The sequence below is a fragment of the Strix uralensis genome, chromosome 8 (assembly GCF_047716275.1).
Source record: "Strix uralensis isolate ZFMK-TIS-50842 chromosome 8, bStrUra1, whole genome shotgun sequence".
NCBI lineage: Eukaryota > Metazoa > Chordata > Aves > Strigiformes > Strigidae > Strix > Strix uralensis.
The window spans coordinates 20,706,307-20,730,742 of NC_133979.1; the positions used below are offsets into that span (position 1 = coordinate 20,706,307).

Genomic DNA, 24,436 nt, shown 5'->3' on the forward strand with positions numbered 1-24,436 from the left:
ATTACATACTAATGTCCTGGGCACCTTATTTTGTGCATTTTCATGGATGAATTTTTATGCCCATTCAAACCACAGCCTCCAGCATGGGAATATGGCTGTACACAGAAGCATACAGGACTGTTGTTGACTGTTGCTGTCACTCATAAAGGAGTTACGTTCTCCTTCCTTCCTGTTTTTCTCTAATCTAAAATAAAATGTATCGGAAAAAACTGATTCACTCTGGGGGCAATATCTTTGGGCAAAACTGGGTTGCTTCCTTGTTCTTCTTGGTCACGCAGAATTATTAGGAATTCTGAAGGTTATTTTAAGCAATCAATGTACATATGAAAATGAAGCGATCCCATTTGCATGAGCTATCGCTGACATAATACTGTGTATGGAAAGCTCAAAGAGGAAGACTCACAAAAGCATAAATGTTCTGTGTGAAACTCTAACACATCTGTTCAGCACTGAAAAGCCAGCATTTAAGTCCAAAGCGCTAGAGAGCCGAGACAAGTGCATTTTTGGAATCAAAACAAATGCTGGTAATTTAAGAAAATACTATGAAGCACACAAAGACTGTACAATGCCATATGTTGCACAATGCATCTGGTAATCAATTTAGTGTATATGCCAAATTTACTAGAAGCCCAAATAGGCTTAAGTTCTTTATTCAGAAATTCAAAAAGTAAACTACAGCATTATAAACATGGTGCACTTACAATTAAAAAAAAAGTGGATTTTTCTTTTTACTTACAGAACACAAATAAAAATTAATCTCCTAAATTATATCCCATAATGAATACATGTTCAAGCTTCACTTCTGATCAACAGCTTTCACAGACTCACAGTTTTAGGATATGGCATGTTCTACAGTGTAAAAGATAAATGTGATTTTAAAATTATTTTACACTCAATGTTTACTTCTATTTTGAAGGTTTGAAGTCATGAAGGTTTTATGCTGTCATTTGTGATTCTACACACAATATATTAGTGAAGATGTCATTACAGATGTACAAACAACCTTGCACGTATTGTGGTCCTAAATCAAATATGAATCCGCAGTTACAGTATTAAAAACACAGTTGAAATCCCTAATTCAAGTGGACAGTATCACCTATAAAGCTAAAATAAATGGTGTAGGATAATAGTTTTCAGACTTGGGTTACAGTGTCAATGCAGAGACTTGAGCTGTGTTAACTCACCAAGCTTGATCTTGCTTGCCAGAGCATGCATGTCAATATTTAGCTCCCAGGGAGCATGTCACGAGTCTTTACAAAAACTAGCTTAAATACAAAATACTATAGCAGCTGCTGTGATCCTTTTTCTAACACTGAGATTAAATTGCTGAAATTTGTTTTGAGCTTTTTAAACCAGAAGTTGTGTGCCATATACCTACTGTAACAAGAATATGAGAAACAGCATTAAGGGATTGTAATGCTGTTATTAGGGCTTATTAAAATACAGAAAAACACCAGATGCTTTACTTTAACCGATTGGAAGATATTTTAATGTCAAGCATACAAATATCACTTCCTCCTGTGATACCAGATTAGAAAATGGACTGGGCTAAAATAAGATACATCTGTTTTCAAAAAAAGAAGTCTAACCTGCACCAGAAAAAACTGAATCGTTTACTTGCTTAACCACAGGAATTTCAACACAAAATTTAGACACACACTGTCTTAGGCATTTGACAGAGGTACCTAAATTAGGAATATACTAACCTCATATTTCTGATGCAGTCAATGAAGCGAGAAAGGAACCCACCTCTGAGAACGCCCATCTCCTTACAGTGAAGAGGTAGAAACGTAAGAGTCTGCTAGTGAAGTGCCTGAAATTCAGCAGGATAAGCCTTAGCTGTACTTGGCTAGCACGTCTGCTCGCAGCTGCCCGCGAGATCCCCGACTGCGAGTGCCTATCACGGCAGCTCAGGAAGGCAATGCAGGTAGCGCAAGCAGAAGAGAGCACCACTACTGCCTGCCCTCTCTGCCCAGCAAACCTTTGGCTCAGTGAATCTTTTTTATGAGAAACAGCAAAGGACATTGGAGACAACCCTGGAAAAAGCCCAAGTTTGGAAAAGAGATTGTAGGAGTGACAATTTTCTTTTATTTTTGAGGACCCTTTCACCACCCCATACTATCTGACTTTAACAGTAAGCTGGGTCTGTTCTCAGAGCTGTAAAATAGTGGGCCTGAAAGAAAAGAAAAATAAAGACATCAGAAAGAAATCTGTGTGCCAACCCTGTGCAGGAGGGAACTCCTTCCTAAAATTCCCCTCAACAAGATGGAGCAAGACTTGGGGTGACTTCCCTGCCTCTGGCAGGGTTTACTTCCTCTCTGGATACCTGCCAAGGACTGATCCTCTAATGGGTTTTTATGAACAACAAAGATGCAAGCAATCTCTTCATTATTTTAATAAACTAGATTGTAGCATGTAGCAGGTTTTTTCAAAATACTTGTTAGGGAAAACAAGGTGCCACCAGATCCTCCTTTGAGGTCTGAATTCTTCAAATCTCACTTTCAATAAGTTCTGAAGAAGCTGCTTAATTTATAAGAAAAAGCAACCCATTCCTAAAAGCCTTGTCTGGCAATACCTTCTCTGCAAGTGCTCTTGATGCACAGAATTTATGAGGGCCTAGAATGAGATTTCTCTGAGTACTCCCTATTAAAATCTAAGCAGCTCTTGAGTGGGCATATATCCAAAAGATTGGTGAAAATACTGCCAAAGCTGGTGAATTCAATAGGCAGGCAGCTGACATGGCATTAACAGTGTAAGCACAGCAATAACTGACAGGGAGTAAAAGAAGTTCGGCCTAGCCAAAATGCGGACTGGAGCAATCATACGTTCTTTTAAAAACCAATAGGTCACTCAATAGAGCCATGAAACATACATAAATGACCAGACACAACCGTAACATAGTTAACCATGTCTTCATCGGAATGACTGTTTGCAAAAAACCCACAGCTGCCTGTAACAAAGTTCTTCACAGCATCAGCCTTACCTCAGTGCTGAGTCAGGTGTGATACCATACATTTTATGGACAGATCTCATGTCATTAAAAACACCCTCTATATATCTGCCACAGCTGCACAATGGATTTCTCATTCTGAAACGGTGGGACACTGCTCTCAACAGTTCTCACTTGGCTCTCACTTAACCCAAATCATGGTGGCTCAATCCCTGACTATGAGTGTCTTTTGGGATTTAAACATGACTTAGTAAAGATGGTTATACAGTGCATGTTAATAAGGAAGACATTTGCAATTACCTGGCAACATAGAAACTGCAAATTGATCATAAATTGGAAAACCAAATTACTACAGCAGGTTACCTAAAAGATTTTGTAGGATACGTTGGTATATCCTGTGTGTGAGCAGGGTATCTGTAAAGCTCATTCTATACAATGGTGTGCTTGCATGAAAAGGCACATTGAAATGCAGATCCCTTAGCTGACTACTATATATTATTTGCATCCTTTTGAAAGGTAAAAAAAATGTTCTGATAGTTGTGAAATACTTTTATAAATGCTTCTGGAAATAACTCATCAGGGATGATGTGATGCCTAGTGAAATACAAACCCAGGATCTACCCAGTTAAACAAATCTGCTATATTTTGTGCTCTGTATTTTATGGTGAAGTTGGCATTAGGATTTATTCATCATTCAAGTAGGATACTAAAAAATACAGAATGCTAGCAGGATTTAGGTGAATAAAGATGTATTTACTGTGGTGAGTTCATCATAAATCATAGCTAACCAGTGGTAGAAAGGCTACTCCTACATGGAAGCAGGACAGCAGTAATAACTGCATAAGTAGGTCCTTTTGGTGCTGCTGGATGTAAAGCAATGCCCTGGGTTTAAAGTTGTCTCAAGGATTATTTCTTTTTCTTCCTAAACCCCTGTAACTGATTGTCAAAATATTCTGCAACTGGATTAATCTCAGCAAGGACAGTTTCATGTAACTGTGAAACCTTCTCTTCAAGTCACTTCCTGACCCATTTCTAAAACACATCAATCCAGTGTTTTGTAGGTAGAGAGAACTGTGGGAGTCCCAACATCCTCACAGGGATGCCTAAACCATTGGGGCTACTGAAGCTACTGAACCAGGTGGAGGAACTAGCATGCAATACAGAAGTTGGGGTGTATTGTCAGCAGTGGTAGTATCCCCAGACTAACAGCAGAAGACAGTAGTCAGTTGGCCTATCCTGTAAGCACAGATGTCCCACAGAGAGAAGGTAGCTCCATGAAAACAAAAGTTAAATATGAAGTTATTTTTCTATTTATTTGTTAGCTCATAGTGGATGTTAAATATATTGCAATTTTTTTTAAAATGTAAAAACATGTTTATTCTTCTAGTAAGATGAGACTATGTCCTCCCCTGAATAAAGATGGGCTCTACAACCAGTATATGCCACTTGGTGACTAGAGCAAATCAATATGCAAAGTAAGATATGGAAAAAAATGAACATGCTTAAGACACACCAGGTCAGTACTCAGGGGTTTTAACCTCTGCTGATACAATTGTTAATCAGAATTGTTTACAAACTCTTGGCTTTTTTTGTGGAATTACAATTAGAACTTCTGCTCTGTGAGTGACAGGTACAGTTTATAATTTCCACAGAAGACGGTTGCCTCATTGATCACTCTCAAGTACCACCTGTATCACAAACCCTGCTGTTGATTTGGGTACTGAATAACAAGTTAGAAGAAAAGAATTATGGGCCATGCACGATCAACAGCAGGGAGCTTGTAACACTGACATGTATTCTCATGAATTTGGACCCTAATTCCTTTGTTAGATCTTTCCTCTGCCTCCTATATTGAAGCTCCCTAAACTCTCATAACCTGTGTTCAAGTTTGAATCCATCATGCATGTACACTGCAACAAAGCTTTGCAGACCTCCAAGCCAACTTGAACGCTACCACCCAAAGTTATCTTCTTTGTGCTCCAGCCCATGACCATATGCTTAACCACTTAGAATTACTGCTTCTGTACAAAATACACTTCTGCATTGCCTGCAACACCGAGAGCAGGAAGCTGGGCCCAGCTCTAACTTGTGCAATTGCCAGAGACCAGTCAGCAAGCCAGAGTGACCCTCCTAACCAGTCACTGAGCAGCCACTGGGCTATCATAAGGCACGCAGTTCTCACAGTTTAGACACGCTTTTGTAGTGAGCAGTAGCCTTTCGATTGTATGAAAGACTAGAGTTATACTGCATGCCACCACAGTCTCTAGTCCTCGTTCAACCTGCACTTGGGAGTCCAAAGACGTTTTGACTTCATTGTGATTATCTGGGGAGAAAGATGAGCAAGATCAGATTGAGAGAGCTGCTGAGAGCCGCTTTACAGAACGAGTTGTTAGGCGTTGGAATGGGCTGCCCAGGGAGGTGGTGGAGTCCCCATCCCTGGAGGTGTTTAAGAGTCAGGTTGACTTAGCGCTTAGGGATATGCTGTAGTTGGGAACTGTCAGTGTTAGGTCAATGGTTGGACTGGATGATCTTCAAGGTCTTTTCCAACCTAGACGATTCTGTGATTCTGAGAGTCTTAATGGAAAACAAACCTAGCAGTAGACTTCACCAGGGCTTTTCTCAATTTTTGTTATTTTAGTTAATGTCTATTTGAAATTCTTGATAGTATTTTAATTCTTGTGTTAGAATAAACTGAAAAGTACTTAAATGCCAAGTATTTTTCAAATAAATAATTCATAAGATACTTAAAGCAGTTATACTTAAATGACCTCCAAAATGAATTGTAGTAAGATTTTATGATAGCAATATATCAGTTTTCACCACAATAATCTCCAAAAGACATGACACAAAAATATTCTGAGAGATTTTTTTTGTGAACGTTTGCTTCAAATTCAAAGAGGTGATCATGAGAGAAAGAGACACCTTCTCCCCTAAACCTGACAGACATAGAAAGACAATCAACTCGTGCTGACAAAGACAACACCAATGGGTTCAATATTGCTGATATTACTGGAAGGAGAAATTTTCTGTTCCTGACTGACTTACACCTCCTCATCGGGTCATAGTTTGCATGTGGTACATTCACCTCTACCCATCAGTGTAACTAAGTTTAAATACAAGCCCCTGCTCCACCAGCCTGTTTTAAAATGCTTTGACATCTCTTTTACTTTCTCTATTAATTTCCATTCTTTGTTAATGGAAATTAACAAATCTAAATTGCTAACTATAAAAGCACTCTTTACTTAATCATGTTAATCCATACCACTATACAAATCGATTTCTCGTTTTATCTATCTGCACCCAGACTGAAACCACACATTCTTTCACCCATGCCTGGACAAGTTAGGTCACAGCTATTGTCTCTTATTTTTACCATATTATGTCTGATTAAAATTTATGATTTTATCTGAATCACCTTCTGACATTCACCGTCGGTAGCCATCAGTAAGACTTGATAGCCTAACAGTTATCTGTTTATTAAAAAAACCCCACTCATCTGTGAAATGAATTATTCCAACTGGACATGTTCTATATGAGCTTTGATGTAAACAGTAAATCCAGAGTGTTCAACAATAATAGTTTAGAGATTAATCTAATTACAGGCTATTAAAACATGAGAATATAGCCCACTGCATTTCTAAAACCCTGTACAGACCAGCAACAGTTAATGATGATTTGATGGTTTTCTAGGAGTTTGGAACAAATACTTGGCTTTTAGTCTGAGAGCAATGCTGGACATTTCTGTCTGATGCTTGGGGGATTCAGCCAACTAACAGATACATTTGGTGAAGAATCTCATTCTAGTCATGCCCTCCCTTCCTAATTTCCCTTTTCACTGTTTTGTCGTCTTTGCCTGTTCCTCAGGGAACCAAGTGATTGATAGCCTAATCCAATGACTGTATTACAGCTGCCTCAACTTGGACTCTTTTCCTTATCATTAGCAGTTAGCCTATGGTTAAATTCACAGCTCACTGCTTGGTACAGCCCCTGAGATTTAAGGGTCTGGCCTTTAGAAAATATTTAACATAAAATTGAAATCTTGACATACTGAGAATTCAGTTCTCTGCAAGGCTTCTTTAATTAATCCAATGTACTGTACCATTGTTCTCTATGAGGCTGTGACATGGTGAACTGTTACTGAAGCTCAGAGAGATGTGTAATTCTAAATTAAACACTCACTTACATGTACCTACACTGCATTTGTTTCCCAAGTACATGTGCATGAATGTGAAAATTTAAATCCAATCTATAACAATAATAAAACACAAACCAATTAAGCTCCAAGAGTAAAGACTTTTCATTCGTTTCAAGCTCGGAATGAGCTTTTTTCAAAGTAAGAGGAGGAGAAAACACAGCTTTGTTCAAATGCTGTGTGTAAAGACTCATACTTCATTCTTTTTTCAGGACTCCTTTAATCTTTTGGTAAATCAAATCAATTATGATCATTTTTAATCAACTACAAACAGTACCTGTGCTAAAAGTGCAAAGCATTTTCTCCATGGAAAAGAAATTGGCTAGAAAATATTAAAAGTGGAAAAAATATGCTTAGTTCTCTGACCTTATCTGGAGAATAATACTTATTTTTAAATAGCTATGGGAAGGATGTAGACCTTGATCTATGCTGTAAACCTTTGCCCTACTTCCAGTCAGTCGATGAGCTGCAAGCTTCTATGAAAATGGCAGCTGAGTCCCAGATGAAAAATTATGCATCTCATAAACTGCTATTCTGCTGAAATGTCAAGCTATGGCAGGGCTGTACCTCAAACTCAGCACTTGGCATTTTCCTTCTGTCTGCTTTGTTGCCATGAAGCAAACATGAACAGTGAGGATTTGTGTAGGGCAGGTAGCAGGCGAGCTCCCTGTCAAAAATCTATTATTAGGGCTCTGATCTCTCCTGCACAGACCAGTGATGGCAGAACACTAAGAGAAATCAGACTGCCGCAAGGACACGATGGAAAACAGAGGACTCTTTGTGAATCCTGACATAATATATGCAAATAAGGGCTTGTAATGGCTGAGCTACATTTAACAGAAATAATAAAACAAAATTAAAATTGTACTAAGGCATATATTTGTTTTTTTACTCCTATCCACACTATTTTATAAATATATGTTAATGTAAATAGTCTTTAACTCTCAGTAAATATTTATACCAAACAGAAGTGCCTGTGAATACATACATTTTGTTTTGTCTTCAGTGGTGGGCAGCTTTTCATTCATTTCTATTGACCAGAATCCACACTGCACAGTCACTGAGAGAACTGTGATTAGGAAAGTGAATGCTCTTGTTTTGTTGGGTTTTTTTTTTGTTTGTTTGGTTTTTTTTTTTCACTTTTCTTTTAATGATGTGTCATAAAATTCAAATTAAAAAGCAGCCCTTATTATTATAACTTCAACTTCTCCTCTTTCAATATAATTCATACATATCAGATTAGAATATATGCCCCTATTAATAATGTCAATTATTCTCATAGTGTATACACTTTAATTTATTGAAATAACACCTGCAAAGCATTTCCTTAAAGGTCACAATTGCTATCTGACAGTGTTTTCTGTAAAAACAGATAGCTCCACTGACTTACTTCAAAAGTAACTAAAATTAACTGCCTCTGCTGGTTTCCAACAATTACATGTTCCCACATTTAATGACCAAATCTGCTAACTAGGTATATTCCTTCTGACATCCCTCATGGTCAGCTATGAAGTTATAACACATAACTTTCTGAATCTCTCTTGTTCTGGAAAACACACAAACACATGTACTTGAACATGCTGTACAATATATTTGTGCAAATAATGCAAAAATACTACAGAATGTAATAATTGCACAAAGCAATAACAGCACATAGATGTGAGATGTTTGAACTACTACTGTAATATTTTTGCAACAAAGCATTAAAAGGATACATAGTGAGTGCACTGTAGAGAGACTTGCTTTTAACCTAAGTTTTTTGCTAAGTCCAGTGTATGGTTTTATAAATTTATCCCCTAAGGATCTGGCTTCCAGACAAAAACAAAGAAACAAACAGATGACAAAGAACAAAAAACCATGGAAATTCAAACAGAAGCTCTGCTCTATTTTGCCTGCAATAGATATCCTATTGTGCCTCAATGTGATGTGTTTTATAAAATATATCTGGAATATGGAAGCACACTATGAAAGCTCATGAAAAAACTTTATTTTAAAAAAAAATTTGAAATACATTTAAAGGAAACAAATCTTGGGGAAGCATATAGCTGCTGACAGTATATTAACAGTTCTCTGGGAAACCTGGCATCTTATTCTGGTATCTATAAAATACTCATTTTCAAAATAACTTATACTTATACAGACTAAAACATCTCTTTCAGAGCCAGGAGTCATTATTCTTTGTGAGGATTGAAAAACAGCATTAGCTTCTAAAAAGAAGTTTTAAAAAGAATTCGTTTTCTAAAAGAAACAAATATTCTGCATTGCACATGTATATGAAGAACTCCGGGTAAAATCTCATGTATTCTGAATTCTCAAAGCTGAAATACTGCTGGATCAATTCTAAAAGTTCCTTAATGGAAATCAAACCATGTGTCTAATCCTGTAGTTACACAGTTTGAGAAGCCATATCCTAATTTTAGTATTTTTCTTTCATCATAAGGGCTTATTTCCTCAACCATATTTTGGAGGCTTCATTAGGACATTTCCACTTTTTGAGTAACGGGCAGTTCCTGGAAACTTATAAAAAATGGATGAAGACTGGGATCCTCTAAGCACAATGTCCTCTCATGTAATCGGGCCACAGAAATCCATAGGGCTAGCACAGTCCTTGGGCTCAGCTGAGGCTCCGTGGTGCCAATTAGAAATGAATTTTCTTTAGAAAACAACAGTTTGTCAAAATTAAAGTTAAATTTCTCCTGCAAATATTTTTTGGGACCAGAATAGAGGTAGAAGGTGAAGAAAAAACAGATTTTTGCTCAATAGTTGGAGGATAAACTTGGAATCCAGTGGACCCATCTGGGACCTGGGCTCACACCTGGGATTTAAACCTGCCTCTCCCAAGTCAGGCTCATTGCAGGTCAGCAGACTGTGCTAGTATGAGCGTGTATCCTGTGAGAGCTGTTTCACTTTGTATTAATAATTCAATATTTGCAGGGAAGTGAAGAGAGAGAGACTAATCCTACAGTCTAGTGGTCAAACATCCACCTGGGATATTGGGATCCTTCCCTGTCAAAACCACCCAACAAACAGGAGGGTAGGAAGGGGGAAACAATGATGCCTCTTACAGCTTAGCGATTTTCAGCTGATCAAATTAGATCAAAACAGGAAGGTCACTACCCGAGCACTGCCTGGGAAGAAAACACTGACTGTAACAACTCAAAGTTAAATAGAGGTTTTAAAGTAATCTCATTAAGCCTCTCCTTCTTTGCAAGATTTTTAAAAAAATATTTTAAAAAAACAGACATATGTCTGTTCTCAAAACATCTCAGGATCTGGTAATGAAGTTAATAAACTTTTTTAATTGTTATTTTTATGTAAATTAGACATTTTATGTATGTTAGCCATAGGAAACTACCTGTCATTTAGTAATTTAAAAGGAATTAAAAAGAAATTCCCTTTTCAATGTCTCTCTTTTCTGGAAAAAAATAATGACAATCCTTCTGCATATAGCTGCTTCCACATGAGGCAGACGAGAAGACGAGGGAAGAGAAGGCCAAGGGGAAGTTGTATACCAAAAACATTTCTTCAGTACACAGCCATGTAGGAGCACATTTTTGAACAGTGCAGGACAGGGAAGACTCTAAGTCAAAATGTCAGGCTACTACTAGGCCAGGGCATTAACATACTTTCATTATTCACTCTTTGACAGAAACCTTCATCAAACTCAGAGGAGTGAGTTTGCACTTACCTGGAGAAGGCAACTTGCACTGTATTAAGAAATGTGTGGCCATAGCGAATTTATAAAACACTGAAGAACAGCTGTCCTTTACGAGAACAACTTCCTTGCAATGTGATCTCTGGCCGCAGAGCTTTCCAGGCCTCCCTGCCAGCCCTCTCAGCACGTGCTGCCACGAGGCACCTTCCTCCCCTCAAGCCCTGCTGGTTGGCAGGCCAGAGCCAGGCCTGAGCTTTCAGCAAAGCCCTTCAGCCAGCAGAGACAGAGGCGGGCCTGTGGCCTTGTTTCAAGGTGCAAAGTGCTGACTTTTGCGTTTTGAGCTGCAGCGGCTTCCCTCCAGCTTTCTGCTGGACGCCTCTCTCACGCTACAGCCCTCTGCCGAGGCACGGGGCTCCTTCAGCTCTCAGGGGAGTGAATGGAAATGCAGAGTGCAGAGGACAGGGCACGTTTCTCTATGTGACATCAAGGGAGGATTGTGTCCCTGCTGCTGACGACAGACCCGAAGCACAGCAGCTTCTGCTTTGCTCTCTCTGAAGCAAAAGCACCCTTTCAGACAGAGCAACCCCTATACTAGCAGGCAATGCTGCTGGAGACAGGGAGAGCTGTCTGTGATTTATGTGTAAAGAGAAGGGGAAAAAAGATAAGCAAGCCCAGACTGATCTAAAATCCAGTTTAATCCAGCACTCTAGAAATACTCCATTGCAAGCAATTCCTTACCAACCGGGTGATGCTGAGGATCACCTGCTTTGAGCCTACGTATGTTTCAGACCTCACCAGCACATCTGACTGAGAGGACTCTGAGCTGAGACCTGCAGAGGGCTGGGGGCCAGCTCCCACCCACCCACAGTCACGCAGCAGCACCATGAGCACTGCATCCTGTGGGACAGAGACTCCTGCCACACTTACTGAACCTCTGTGCCAAGCAAGAATCATTTCTAGTCCAGAAAAGAACTAAAATCTGTGCAACTGAAAAAAATCCAAAAAGCAAGATACAGCTTGGCTATGCGCTGTATCTGCTCTAGGTTTGTGCACTACAGAACATGATAAACCAGCTGTGTTTTGGTAAAAGACATGAAAAAAGGACCAGACTTACTGCTTCTACAATAGTGCTGACTTTCACTTAAAAACTTAATTCTCTCTTGAGAGGAATTATTTTAAAAACCAACAAAAACTACTGACTCTATCAGATAATAAAATAGAACAAGAAGTTTAAGCACATCAAAATAGAAAGCCAATACTTTACACTATGAAGTGACTTTCATGCCAGAACTACAGAGCACTTCCCAACAAGCCTGTAGGCATGTAAGTGGTGTTACTGCCATTTCACAGACAGGAAAAATAAAGCATGGAAAGGTCAAGTGTCTGGCTGCAGGCCACACGGCTCAGCCCTGGCATGGCCAGGAACGGACCTCAGAAGTATGGCTACCCTGCCCCTTACTCTGACAAGATGACATGCTCTCCCATTTTTTGTCTTCTTGTAAGCATGCTAGCTCTTTTGATTTAAAATTGCTTTTGTAAATTTGTATACTGCTATACCCTGATCGCTAAGCAGAAAGTATTGCAATGTGTTGCAGAGCCTACTGACTTTATTAGCTCTGTGGTATTCTTTTGCACAATGAGTTGTGGGATTGGGACCTAGTGATGCCAATTATCAACAAGAAATCTTTATATATTTGTCTGTAACAACATGCCCTTTCAAAACATAATAAATTGACAGCATTTCCAGTGGTTTTCATATTTTTTAAATAACCAGATTTGTGTCATAGGTAATGGTGCATCCTAAAATGACATTTTCTATCTCCTCTGATACATGTAAAACTTCAGGAAAAAAAGTACATTTTTATACTTACACACATACACACACATATATAAAAATAAAATAAAGAAAGAACTTTTCCTCAGGTCCCACTTATAACAGAATTATAAACCACAGAAATACTGGTACGTCCTCCCTTATAGCTGAGCATCCAGGTGCCACTGTAATTTACGCTACATACATGTTTCAAATTTGTGACATAAGAGACACACTTTTCATAATGCAGTCATTTTATAGATTTTATTAGACAGACTTATGGTAGGAAGGAATATTCAGAAATTGCAACTTAAATGAGAAAATGTGAATGGTGTTACTTATATAAAATACTACTGCAATAGTTCTTTTATTAATTTTTAATGCACAGCACCCACTGTGACCTCCTTTATTCTTTTGCTGTCAACATGGCAGGCTAGAGAAATTGAAATGGGCTGTAGCTGTTCTCTTCTTGCTCCCCTCTTCCTCCCATTTTGCATAATATTAAAATATAACATCTTATTGGACTGTCATCATGAAAAAATGATTATGCAATAGGCATAATGATTTTTTCTGATTGTTATTGCTTCCTTACTTTTCAGCGTTCTCTAAAAAATTCCAAATTCCATATAGTTATCTAAGGCAATAAGGCAATTTTCCACTGAATACACTTGTCTCAATTAAAGTTTGTTTAAAAGTTATCTTTTACTACATTTCTTATGGTTCTCTAAGGATAACACCAGTCATATAAAATAAAGCATTTTTTGCCTGTCTGGTATCCTCTGATTATGTTTTTGGGGTGAGGTAGGAGGCAGGTCCGATAAAATAGTGTTTGACTGAATCAGGAGGATGCTATTACTTCTGTTATGTATATTTACTGCTACCTCTATCACCAAGGAGACTAATCTCCATACCAGTAAAGTCAAGAAGCTCACAGTATTGTCTTTGCAGGGCCAAGTTCATGTTGTCACAGCAACAGAGTGCACAGGGTCAACAGATTAATATATTAGTGTGCACAGGCACTGAACTGGAGTGTAAAAGTTTTGCTGCTGGTTTTAAAATTAAACTGTGAAGCAGGACTTGGAAATATGGCCTACACAAGATATTGTTGTATATCTCAAGGAATAGGCTACAAAAATATGCATATATTTGTCTAATACAGTCTGTCATTTTTACCACGGTGGGAAAAGGAGGAAATAACCTCCTTGGAAGAGGTGCACTTGGTGGGAAGGAGGGAGGAAGGCTGGAGTTTGGGCTATGAAAAATAGACTGCATTTGGATTGTTGATATTTCCCCCTGCGATGCCCTTTCATTAGCCTCTGTCTAACATGGGGCCTGACAATTGTGACAGAATGAAAAATTTGAGGAAAAGCGAGGGTCATGAGAGAAGAGATTTCCTTCCCTCTCCAGTGACCCTATCACAGTATTCTGATGTAGTGCTTTACCATTAAGGAAAGGGCAACCCAAGAGCCTTCACACTTAATCTGTTCCATCTGTCATGACTATTAGAAACATTGACCAGCGGTGAGCTTTAAGGACTCGGTGCAACTGCAGACATGATATTCTAGCCCACTACAAGGACCTCCTGATGTTTTGAAAGCCTCCAAGGAAGTACCATGCATCAAAAAGGGCAACACCTACCTGACATGCCACCATATGTGGTCCTCAGTTCTCCACCAACTGCTGGCCAAGGTGTGCTGTCTGCTTTCAGTCCCATCAGTCCTGACACAGTGTTGGTGGCTGTAACACCATCTGCGCCACCTGTGAAAGAAAAGGTCAGTCACTTTTTGTTAAATCATGTGTATAAGAACAAGAGAGGAAAAAATACAACAGAAAAACTGTGAAACTGTGAAATAACTAGAAATTCAAATAAACAGCTGAAGACAGAAAGCAACAAACTGTAAGGGATGTGCAGAAAAGGGTCCTTAAGACCAATCCTGGGCTGATAAATTTAACACTAGCTTCAAGGCAGGCTGCATCAGTTGAGAGAGCTGTAAGGGCTATAGGACAGCATGTGGGAAACACTGGGGCTGACAGGCAGATCTCTGCTCTTCAGCTGTGTGGGACAAAACCTGCTACAGTGATTGTTCAACACCTGGAGGTGCTCCAGCACAGGGTCACTTCCTCCAAACTTGTGAGGAGCAAGACAAAATGCGACAGAGAAATGATGACCATGGTTCTAAGTAATGGATTAATACACCTACTTCCAAATTTAATTTCCTGCCATGTTGTACTTTAAGCTCCAAGGAAAAAAAGAATTATACATATACCTTCAAATGGCGTATTTCTTTTTTCTCAGGGCACACCATCTTCACTACTAAATGTAGGAATAGGGGAATTTACAATAGTATGGTAAATGCATAAATGTGATAGAAATAGGAGTGTGCAGACAAACACACACACACAAACATACATGATTTATTGTTAACAGTCTAATATAGTTCTCTTCATATATTGCTATATTCTAGAAGCATGGACAAAATCAGGAAGCCTTTGATCACTATGCTTATTCTAAATACATCAAATAAACTATTTTCATATTAGTTTATGTTGTTATTTGTTATTATTCCAGCAACTACCCTATCTTATCCCATTCAGCAAATTAGTAAATCTGCACAGCTTGTGCACTGGCTTCGGTTACCTTCCTGCGCAGCCATCGCAATATTCACAATATCGGTGACATTTGGGGTCAGCTTGGCAAAGAAAGGAATCTGAACAGCTTGTCTAACCCAGCGACAGATGTTCCGTACCAGCTCTGGATCCTGTTCAAATAGGTCAGATAAATATAGAACATAATTAAAAGTAATATGAACAAAAGGTGCATCAAGGAAATAGAAAACTTTGCTATAAGTGGCTATACTGTGATTTTGTGAAATTACACATCAGGACTGAACCTCATCTCATTAGTTAACTTATTTCAGACACATCGAGGAATTGCAAATCCATTACAGAGAAGTTAGTTCATGAAAAAAGGAAAATTTGCCTTTTTTTATTTCCAAAAGATAAAGATATCACAAAATGTTCCCTTCCCAGAGAGAGGAAAATATCATCTTGAATGACAGAGACTTTTTTTACCCCTTTATTTTAAAAATTACTTTTCAGTTTTAATGACTTACTCTATGTAAGGTATATTGAGAATAACCAGTATCCTATAAAATAATGTGAACCTGAAGCATTCGCTGATCATGCCTTGATCAGAACAACAAGGATGACTCGAGGTTGCACGGCTATCAGAATGCAATTCAGCATTTCTGAGTTCTCCTCTCACTTCAGAGAATAACTTGGGATGGCCATAGTGTAAATGAAAGATCAAAATCTTCTCTGCTAAAGCCAGAAATCGAAATCTTCAAGTGTTGGCTCTTCCTGATTTCCAGGCATTTACTTCCCTTACGGAATATGTCTTATGTAGACAGTAATCAACTATTCTTTCCATTGAAAATGGCTCAGTCGAACTAACATTCTGTGTCTGGCACATATAATGGGTATTGTTCAATATAACTCTCATGGTATGGGTTATTGGGTGTTTTTTCTGTTGGCTATTGATAATGCTCTTCAACAAACACCTTACTATTTCAATACTGATGCAGGTAGAACATGGTGTGTGATCTGGTTAAAAATTGAATGGTACAAGATTTAGTACAAGTATAACTTGTGGGTAGGCTAATTGGTACCACAGTGATTATTTACATTTATATTTACTAAATTTTTATTCCTCTCTCAGATAATTAAGTCTGTCATATATGAATAATCTTCCCCCATTAGGATATTGTAAAAACTCAGAGAGCTGCATTGCTATGTAGTAGCTGAAAATGGGATGAGCCTAGATGAAGTCTAGTTTAAAACTATCCAGTGGACACCAAGGTTGTCAGTCTAGTGAACACACAGGAAACATCCCCTTGCTGTTATTTCTTTTTACACCCATGGTTAAATACTAACAAAAAAACCCCACAAGCTGTGTTCCTAGAAAGTACACAGTGCTTGACATGAATAGTAAAACCCTGAGACTTAGCTGTGCCATTCCAATAAAAATGGTGATCTCCCCGCCCATGCAGCTTCCATGAAATATGTATGAACACTGCGCTGGCAGTATGAAAGCAGTTGCATCTTTGACTTTCATTTCTGTTTTGAATTTCCTTGAGGCCCAACACAGAAATGAGAGACCCTCCAGAAGACATGAATTGTATATCCTTTATGTTAATACTTCTCCTTAGAAATCCTTGTAATAATGTTCAGGATGTTGGCACCACATAACTCATTATGCTGACTGCATCGTGCTTATAGGGCTGCCATAAAAATTCTTACTCCAACACATACTAACACTTTAAAAAATATATAATTATTTGAATCCACACCAAATAACTTATTGGGAGATCTCTTTCATTCATATAAACCTAATTTCCATCCTACCTAAGACAATTTAACTACTTTGTCTTTGATAATAAATAGTAATTTGACCTTTTTTTTCCCAAAAGTAAGTAAAGACCTTAATTTTCCATCAGTTCTGCTTCTCCCACACCAAGATTAATGCAATGAATGCAATGTAAAGGTCTTCAATTTCTCAAGCTAGTAAACAGTTTAAAAATCTGATTGTACAACACATGTTTAGACAAAGCCCTTTTGAAACACTCACTTGTGTCAGTCTTGGAAACCTGCCCATTTTCGGTACCCATAAAACCACAGGTAACAATAGGAAAATAACATGAAAACTCAGCTGAAGGAGTTTTTTTACTTCACTTATTATTCCAAGAAAAAATAGGAATGTTTAGTAAGGAAACACAGAAAAGTGAAAAAAAAGTTAACACAGTGCTCTGCTGCACAGTGAGACAGTCACTGATAGGAATTGGAAAGGTGCTGAAGTTTATGCAAAAAATTAGAATTTCCATTAAATTTGAAAATTTTGGATTGAAACAGGTATTTCTAAAGTCTTTTTTTCCCCTTGTAATTATTTAATTCATTTACTCATTAAATAAATATCATATAATGCTGAATACCTTAAAAAAAATTAGTTTCCCCTTGCGCCACCCCCAAAATATACACACATGTGACAGATCTCACCGCTCCCCTTTTCAGTGCAAGTCCTACAGTTGAACTGTACTGGAGCATCCAGCTGATCCACCCTCCTCCTCCTCCTCCTCCTCCTCCTCCCGCTGCTCTGCCTCCAGCCCCCGCCTGCTCAGATTCCTCCTGGTGTAGCAGCCAGCACCAGTGAGCCACCTGAGCCCACCCTCCCTCCACTCCCTGCAGTGGCATCGCAAGTGTCCAGTGGCCACAACCACCACGTGCCTGAGCTTCCCTGCATGCCAGTGACATGAAGTCACTGCATGGGAATACCAGAGCTTTTACACACTACAGACAACATATTCTCAAAGAGGAATAATATTGCCACCTGTTTTTATCTATAACATCACATTTTCTCCTTTAGATCATTAAGAAACAGTCATTCATTCATTTATAAAATTCATAATTTCCTGTTATATTTGCACTGAGAACTTGGAAAAATGCATCATAAGTCATTACATGGTTGAAAAGAGAAGATATTAATGTCACTGGACATATGAAATGAATGAACTACATTTATCTAATCCAGGGGAAGTTCACTGGATGGTGTACAACCTCTCCATAGAAGTTTGCCATTGGACTGAGAACAATTTGCAGAGGTGACACAAGAACACAACTTTTGAGAAAGATTTAAGTGATTAGAAATAGAGAATTCACTTCTAAGTGTGATCGACTACAGAAATTATCCCAATTTGAAATGCAGTTCAAAACTTAAGATTTCTGAGAATATTAATTTATCATATTCACCAAAGTTTTAAACTCAGGTGCAAATTTAACAAGGTAAGCAGCCTGGTACGAAAAAACTAGTTTCAAAGAGGCCATGTACAGGCTTCATTTCGCCTAATTCACTTTGCTGATTCAGGGCCTCCCATCTACTTGTATTTCTGAAAGATTGACCTCAATTTACAAATTGCATTTACTGATTCTTAGCAGAGATTGGATTTAAAAAATTCAAGGATGAGCAGATAACTTGTAAAAGAATGAATCGAGGCCCATAAATCATGTTACAAAAAATACCTGTCACTGCTAATACAACATAAATATATTTTTTTACTGTAATCCAACTTTATGAAAGTGCCTGCAGCTTTGATCATTGATAAAGTGGTTGATGAAGCCTGCACAGTTAAGAAATATTTTCTAAATGGCTTGATACGTAAAATGTTATTAGCTGTAAAAACAGCTGGGCATTTACATTCGCAAAATCAACAATATGAACTAACTAAAATATTATTCTGCTTAATGTAGTACAGGATTTTAATGCTTTTGGTTCAAAGTCTACCATGTTGTTATAAATTATCTTATTCTGTTGCACATAACTAGGTTTGTTGGTTCTCTCATTAATGGTGATACAGTGTGATTTGTAACAGAATGTGTAGCATAATTTTGCTCTGTGTGTCAACCCAGAAGAATGAACAAATGCTTCAATGGACTGTAACATCCGTTGGTAGCACACTTCATTTATCTGCTTTTTTTTTTTTTTTTTTTTTTTTTAAACAAACAGCATCTAAATAAAAGCTTGGTGAAATTATCATCAGCTAAAACATAACATTGATTCATGCACTCTACTACAGGAATCTGTTGGTAATTTAATACCATATAAAGTCTTTTTTGGTATGAGATGTACACCAGTGTGTCTTCTGTCTTCCTGTTCTTAATCAAATATTGCTTGTTTATTCCAAAGGCACAGGAGATTTGAATGTTACAGGGGTTGTCTTTTTACTTCCCTAAGCAGCAGTACAGAATCATTTTTCCTGAATATTCATTATAGCCTTGGGCTAGATGGAGCTTTTAATCCTAACTACTCATTGCCAATGGGTAGATATACTAGAGGAAAAACAACTATTCACCTTTTTTTCTAAATGATCACATGATAAGCTTAACTACAACCATAACTATAAGAATAAGTCCTCAGAAATTAAAGCAGCAAGTTGTCTACTGATTGCATTTGGCATTGGTAATGAGATGAATCCCACGTCCTATCACCCCCAAGGCAGATACATCCTGCATGTTTAAAAAGGAGTGTGAAAATGCTGTGCACAGAGTAGGTCACCTTTCCTTGTGCTTCATGGAAAGAGACAAAACCATGAAGAGATTACCACAGAAATATCTGCTGTAGATTTTTGGAAATTTTTAAAATTTTTACTATGACCTATTTTCAGTGTTCTTGCAGGGTCCTCATATTTACAGTATCCTGTTACTGCACAATCTTTATACTGTATCCAGAACACCTCCCTGAGGTAGGGAAGTACTATTATATCTGTTTAATAAATGGAGACAGGAAAGTTAGATGGACTGAGGTGCACCTCCTCAAACTCACCTTGTTTTGGTGCCCAGTTTTTACTAAATCATTTGCATAAGATCTCAAAAGGTTTGTCTGGCAGAAAACTGCACTTGATTCTTCAGAATACCTTAAATCATGAGATACTTTCCAGATTAACAAAAGAAATATTTTTAATACTTGAATTTAATCAGTTTTTCAGAGTATTTGGATAATGCAAAAAATGTGAATAATACAACTGCTTTAGGGTAACGAACATGCTTTTCTTTACTATGCAAACAGTCCTTGGGAAGCACATATTTGTGAGTATATGTACATATGTATGTGTGCGTATATAAAGAATACAAATGTCAGTCTGAAAGATATCATAAAAATAAAACTGTTACAGAATTTCCCCCAAGAACTTCATGAAGGTTACCACTCAGTAGAGCACATTAGCTGACATTGTCTAATTAGGGCTACAGAAAATGGACCATACCATGCAACCCTCAGTCCATCCCTAATTACTATAGTGGTGGCAGTTCTGTATCACTAAGAACAGGGTAAGGACCTTTGGAGTTGTGGAAAGTATAAAACCATAACTTCTCAGACAGAATCCTGATTTGTATCATTTACATATGTGTGTATATATATATCTCTCATACATATATGTATGAAGGTTTTCTTACATAGGACTACTGGAGTTATTACAGGTCATGCTGATGATTTGCACAAGTCCATTATCCTGACTGTGATGATGGAAAATTCTAGATGGCACAGAGAACGTTTCAAGATCCATTAGGACCTTGCATGTAAAGTCCTTATACCTCATCTATCACTGACTACAATGACCTAAACCACAAAGTTTCAGAAATGAAAATACTTTATTCTATTTAATGCAAGTGTAAGTCTGGTCTTGCCTCATAAACCTCAAGTCTTTGATGGCTACAAAACTATTCTCATATATATCTTTTGCCAATGTGTTTCATGGCTAAATCATGCATTATGTCAACATGTCTGCAATTTTAATTACTAAGGTACAGAGGACTTATTTTGTCTTTGTATGAATTTAACACACATGAAGCTGACATGGGATTTCTTATATATGGTTAGTAGGCAAGTGGAACCAAGAGTCCCTCATCAGTACATTCTTCTGGTGACATATTTTCTTTCTGTACTGGCTCTTCAGAAAAAAATCTTGTCGCCCCTTTCCATCTACTACCATTGGAGGAATTTTTTATATGAAAGAATGTTCTACAGTTAAATTCCTCATTCTGCACAGTAGATACATTTTCCAATAGAGTATCGATAGCTATGGGAAAAGGACAGAGTGCTTTTATATTCAGGAATGATGTAGCCTAAGAAAAACTTTAAAAGTGAGAATGTGCATGATTTGGCTTTTAAATTTAATTCATGTACTATTCTCACATTACTGTTTCATTCAACAATAGACTACATGGGGAACAGTTAAACCTATCTTCAGTCAAATTGCTGTCTGAGAGCCCACGAGGACTCAAAAGCACCCTCATCTGAAAAACAAGAAAGGAGAAAAGAATCTTTCACCGTCTGCAGATAACCTCCATGCAACAGGCAGACGTTCTTCCAGGCCATGCTACCCTTTCCTTGTGAACATTACAGTGGCACTACCTGCCACAACCTGCAGCACGGGCAGGCAGGGGCAGACATATATTTAGAGCAGCTTTAGAAAGTGAGTAATTATCATTTCTATAGATTCCTCACCTATTCAATCCACTGCACCAGCTCAATGTGTAGGTCTGGATCTGCATCTTTTACAGAGATCCCACAGAAGTTCTAAGGACTTGTTAGCCTGATAAGTTGTTAGTTTAAATGCTTTTTATATGTATCTATCACATATTTCTTTTCCAGATCAAACATGGATCCAGAAATTCATCAGGAAAAAGGAATTTAAAAAAAAAAAAAAAAATTCTCAGTGTGTGAAGAGCTATTCTTTTGCTATTCCTTCAAATGTGAAAGTAAAAGTATGGGAATTTCAGCTTAAAGCATTGCAAATTAATACCTTTAGCAATCACCCCCTTTTTTTTTCCATATTATTATTGATCTTTTCCACAGCTATCTTTTCTCCCTACTCCTATGAGAAGTCCAACATTGCCTTCATAAAACTGTTTATCTCTAAACTCACCCAAAATTTCCACAGTACCTAAATACAGAATTGCAGTAAATCACTATAGCAAAAGAGACACCATTTCCGAATCTCATGGTTAATTTTACTGTCTTCTCACATCCTAGAAAGGGGAAATTTAGGTTGTGCATTTGTCCCATTTCAAATTTAATTAAAGCTAACAATTTGTTTAAAGCCTGTCAAATTAAGGGAAGGATTTCCCAGGATAGAAGATGAATAACTCTCTACTTTTCATCTGGAGTAAAAAATGCTTCCTCATTTCTCAGGAAACTTGACAGCTTTTGGTCAACATCTATTGACCACAGCTGTCAAAAAGAAAGAAATGAGGCAGTTTAACCTAAGGCAGAAATAACAGTTTTCACAGTTGTATGTGAAGCTATCTGTATATATTAGGAAAACTTTCCAAAAATGCCTAAATGACTTCAGAGGCTTCGGGTCAACATGGTCAACCCCACAAAAATGTAGCTGCTGGATGAGAGCTTATATCCTTCTGTCTAGAATCTATGATATGATGTAATGTGAAACCAATGCCACAAAATAAACTTTTAGAGATAAAGACAGTATGTGAATTCAGGACACTTTTAAAGTCAATACTCTATTGCCTTTTGGCATGAGATCCAAAGCGTACTGAAGGTAGTTGAAGCCTTTTCCATTAGTTTAGCAAAAAAAAAAAATTACTTCAAAATCTCATTAGACATCTTCAATAAAATGGTACAGGAAAATCCTATTCAGGATAAAAATTCAAAACTGTCCATAAATGGATAATTTCATATCTTTTCTGGGAGGATCAAAATGTTTCACTCCAGTTTAGGCCTTCAGCTTTTATTAGCTTGCATTTGGAAACAAGAGGTCTTTTCAATATGAAGAGAGGTTGTAAGGGGGTTGTTTTGAACAATGTCTAAAAGATCAGAGATTCATATGAGAAGAGTTAAGCAAGGTCCACATAGTTACCATTTAGCTACACTACCATAGCAACAATATGTACTGTGACTATTGCTCACTGATTTAATTCAAGGATATACTTATTTTCTACTCTCTTACATACTCTAAAATACTCCTTTTTCTTATAAAAAAATATTTTAAAAGAAGGCTACTGGGTAAATTAAGACATTTATGTTATTTCTACATAGTAAGTGCTCTCTTTATAATTTGAACAAAAACTGTAATATTTTTAAAATGAAGAGATATTATATGGCTTATATAACTAAGCATGTACTACTAGTGAAACAAGCACATTTTTGCTTACAAAATATATATAGGGAGTAATGTCTCCAAATTTATAGATGTTTTTTCCAAAGTAAAAAACTAAGCAAGAACCTGGAGACTAGATTCAACTTTTTTTTTTTTTTTTTTTTTTTTAATTTTCTGTGGTAAATTATAAGAACTTAAAACCCCCTGCCATCTAGCTCCATTCTTAGATTCTAGGACTTTATTACTTTAAAGCTGCAAGCATGGTGTCATGATTTGATCAGCTGCTCTTCAGATCAGTCACTGCAAGTTCCACTTGGGGGAGCCTAATCGCGATTCTCCTTTTTTTTCCAGTGATACCAATGTATCACTGAACAAAATCAAGTGACTCTGGATTAGGTCCAGGCTTTGGTCATGGCTGAGCTGAGAAGTCAAAGCTCTGAGACCCTGTCTATACTGTGAGAGATAACAGCACGTATTGAGAAAAGCCAACATGAGACTATGATACTACTGTGGTTCCTATTTCTGAGTTAGGCTACTTTGAAAAACTAAAAGAAAATAAATTGGTGCACATAATAAAATGGAACTTTAAATGTAACAGTGTTTAACCAAATAAACCGCAAAAGACTCCTAAAAGGTTTTGACAGAATTTCAATAAATCAGCATTTCGATAATTTTTTATTTTAGCAGATCCCCATCTCCCTCTTCTTTCTTACTCTCATTTGGTAAAGCAATCACTACTTCTCCCTTCTCCATCTCTACAATTAGAAGCTTTGAAAGCTGTTAAAAGCAAAAGACAAATAGCCTTTGATCACCTCTCTCTATTCCAAATGAAAAAATGGGAACAATAAGTTGTTACAGTGTTTCCTTATTGTACTACACTACTAGAGCTGCACAAATGAATGATGCTTAATAGTACATTTTAAAAAACCATAAAAACCCACCAAAAAAACCCCCACTCCAAAGCTTTTTAACATATCTCATATAATAGCTGCCAATATTAACATAGGTCAGTTTCCAAACTCCAGAATACATTTATCAAAGTGCTGTGTGGGAGATCCACTTTGGATACCTTATTAGCAGAATAGAACTCCTACACCCCTTCTTTCATAATGTAGTACCTAATGACTGAAAAGATAACTGACATGAAAACAAGGTCAAAAAT

General features: G+C 37.5%; 1 protein-coding gene across 3 annotated transcripts in view; it reads right to left on the minus strand.

Annotated features, from left to right (window-relative positions):
• Window positions 1-24,436, minus strand: part of DPYD (dihydropyrimidine dehydrogenase) — a 365,990-nt gene that overhangs the window by 82,224 nt on the left and 259,330 nt on the right. For all 3 annotated transcript variants that reach the window (XR_012629947.1, XM_074877213.1, XM_074877215.1), the window contains 2 exons: window positions 15,249-15,369; window positions 14,249-14,368 (listed from right to left, as the gene is read on the minus strand). Coding sequence is in view for 2 of the 3 variants with exons in the window: in XM_074877213.1 (XP_074733314.1) it covers window positions 14,249-14,368; window positions 15,249-15,369 (241 nt within the window). In the remaining variant the exon portion in view is untranslated. The remainder of the gene's footprint in view (window positions 1-14,248; window positions 14,369-15,248; window positions 15,370-24,436) is intronic.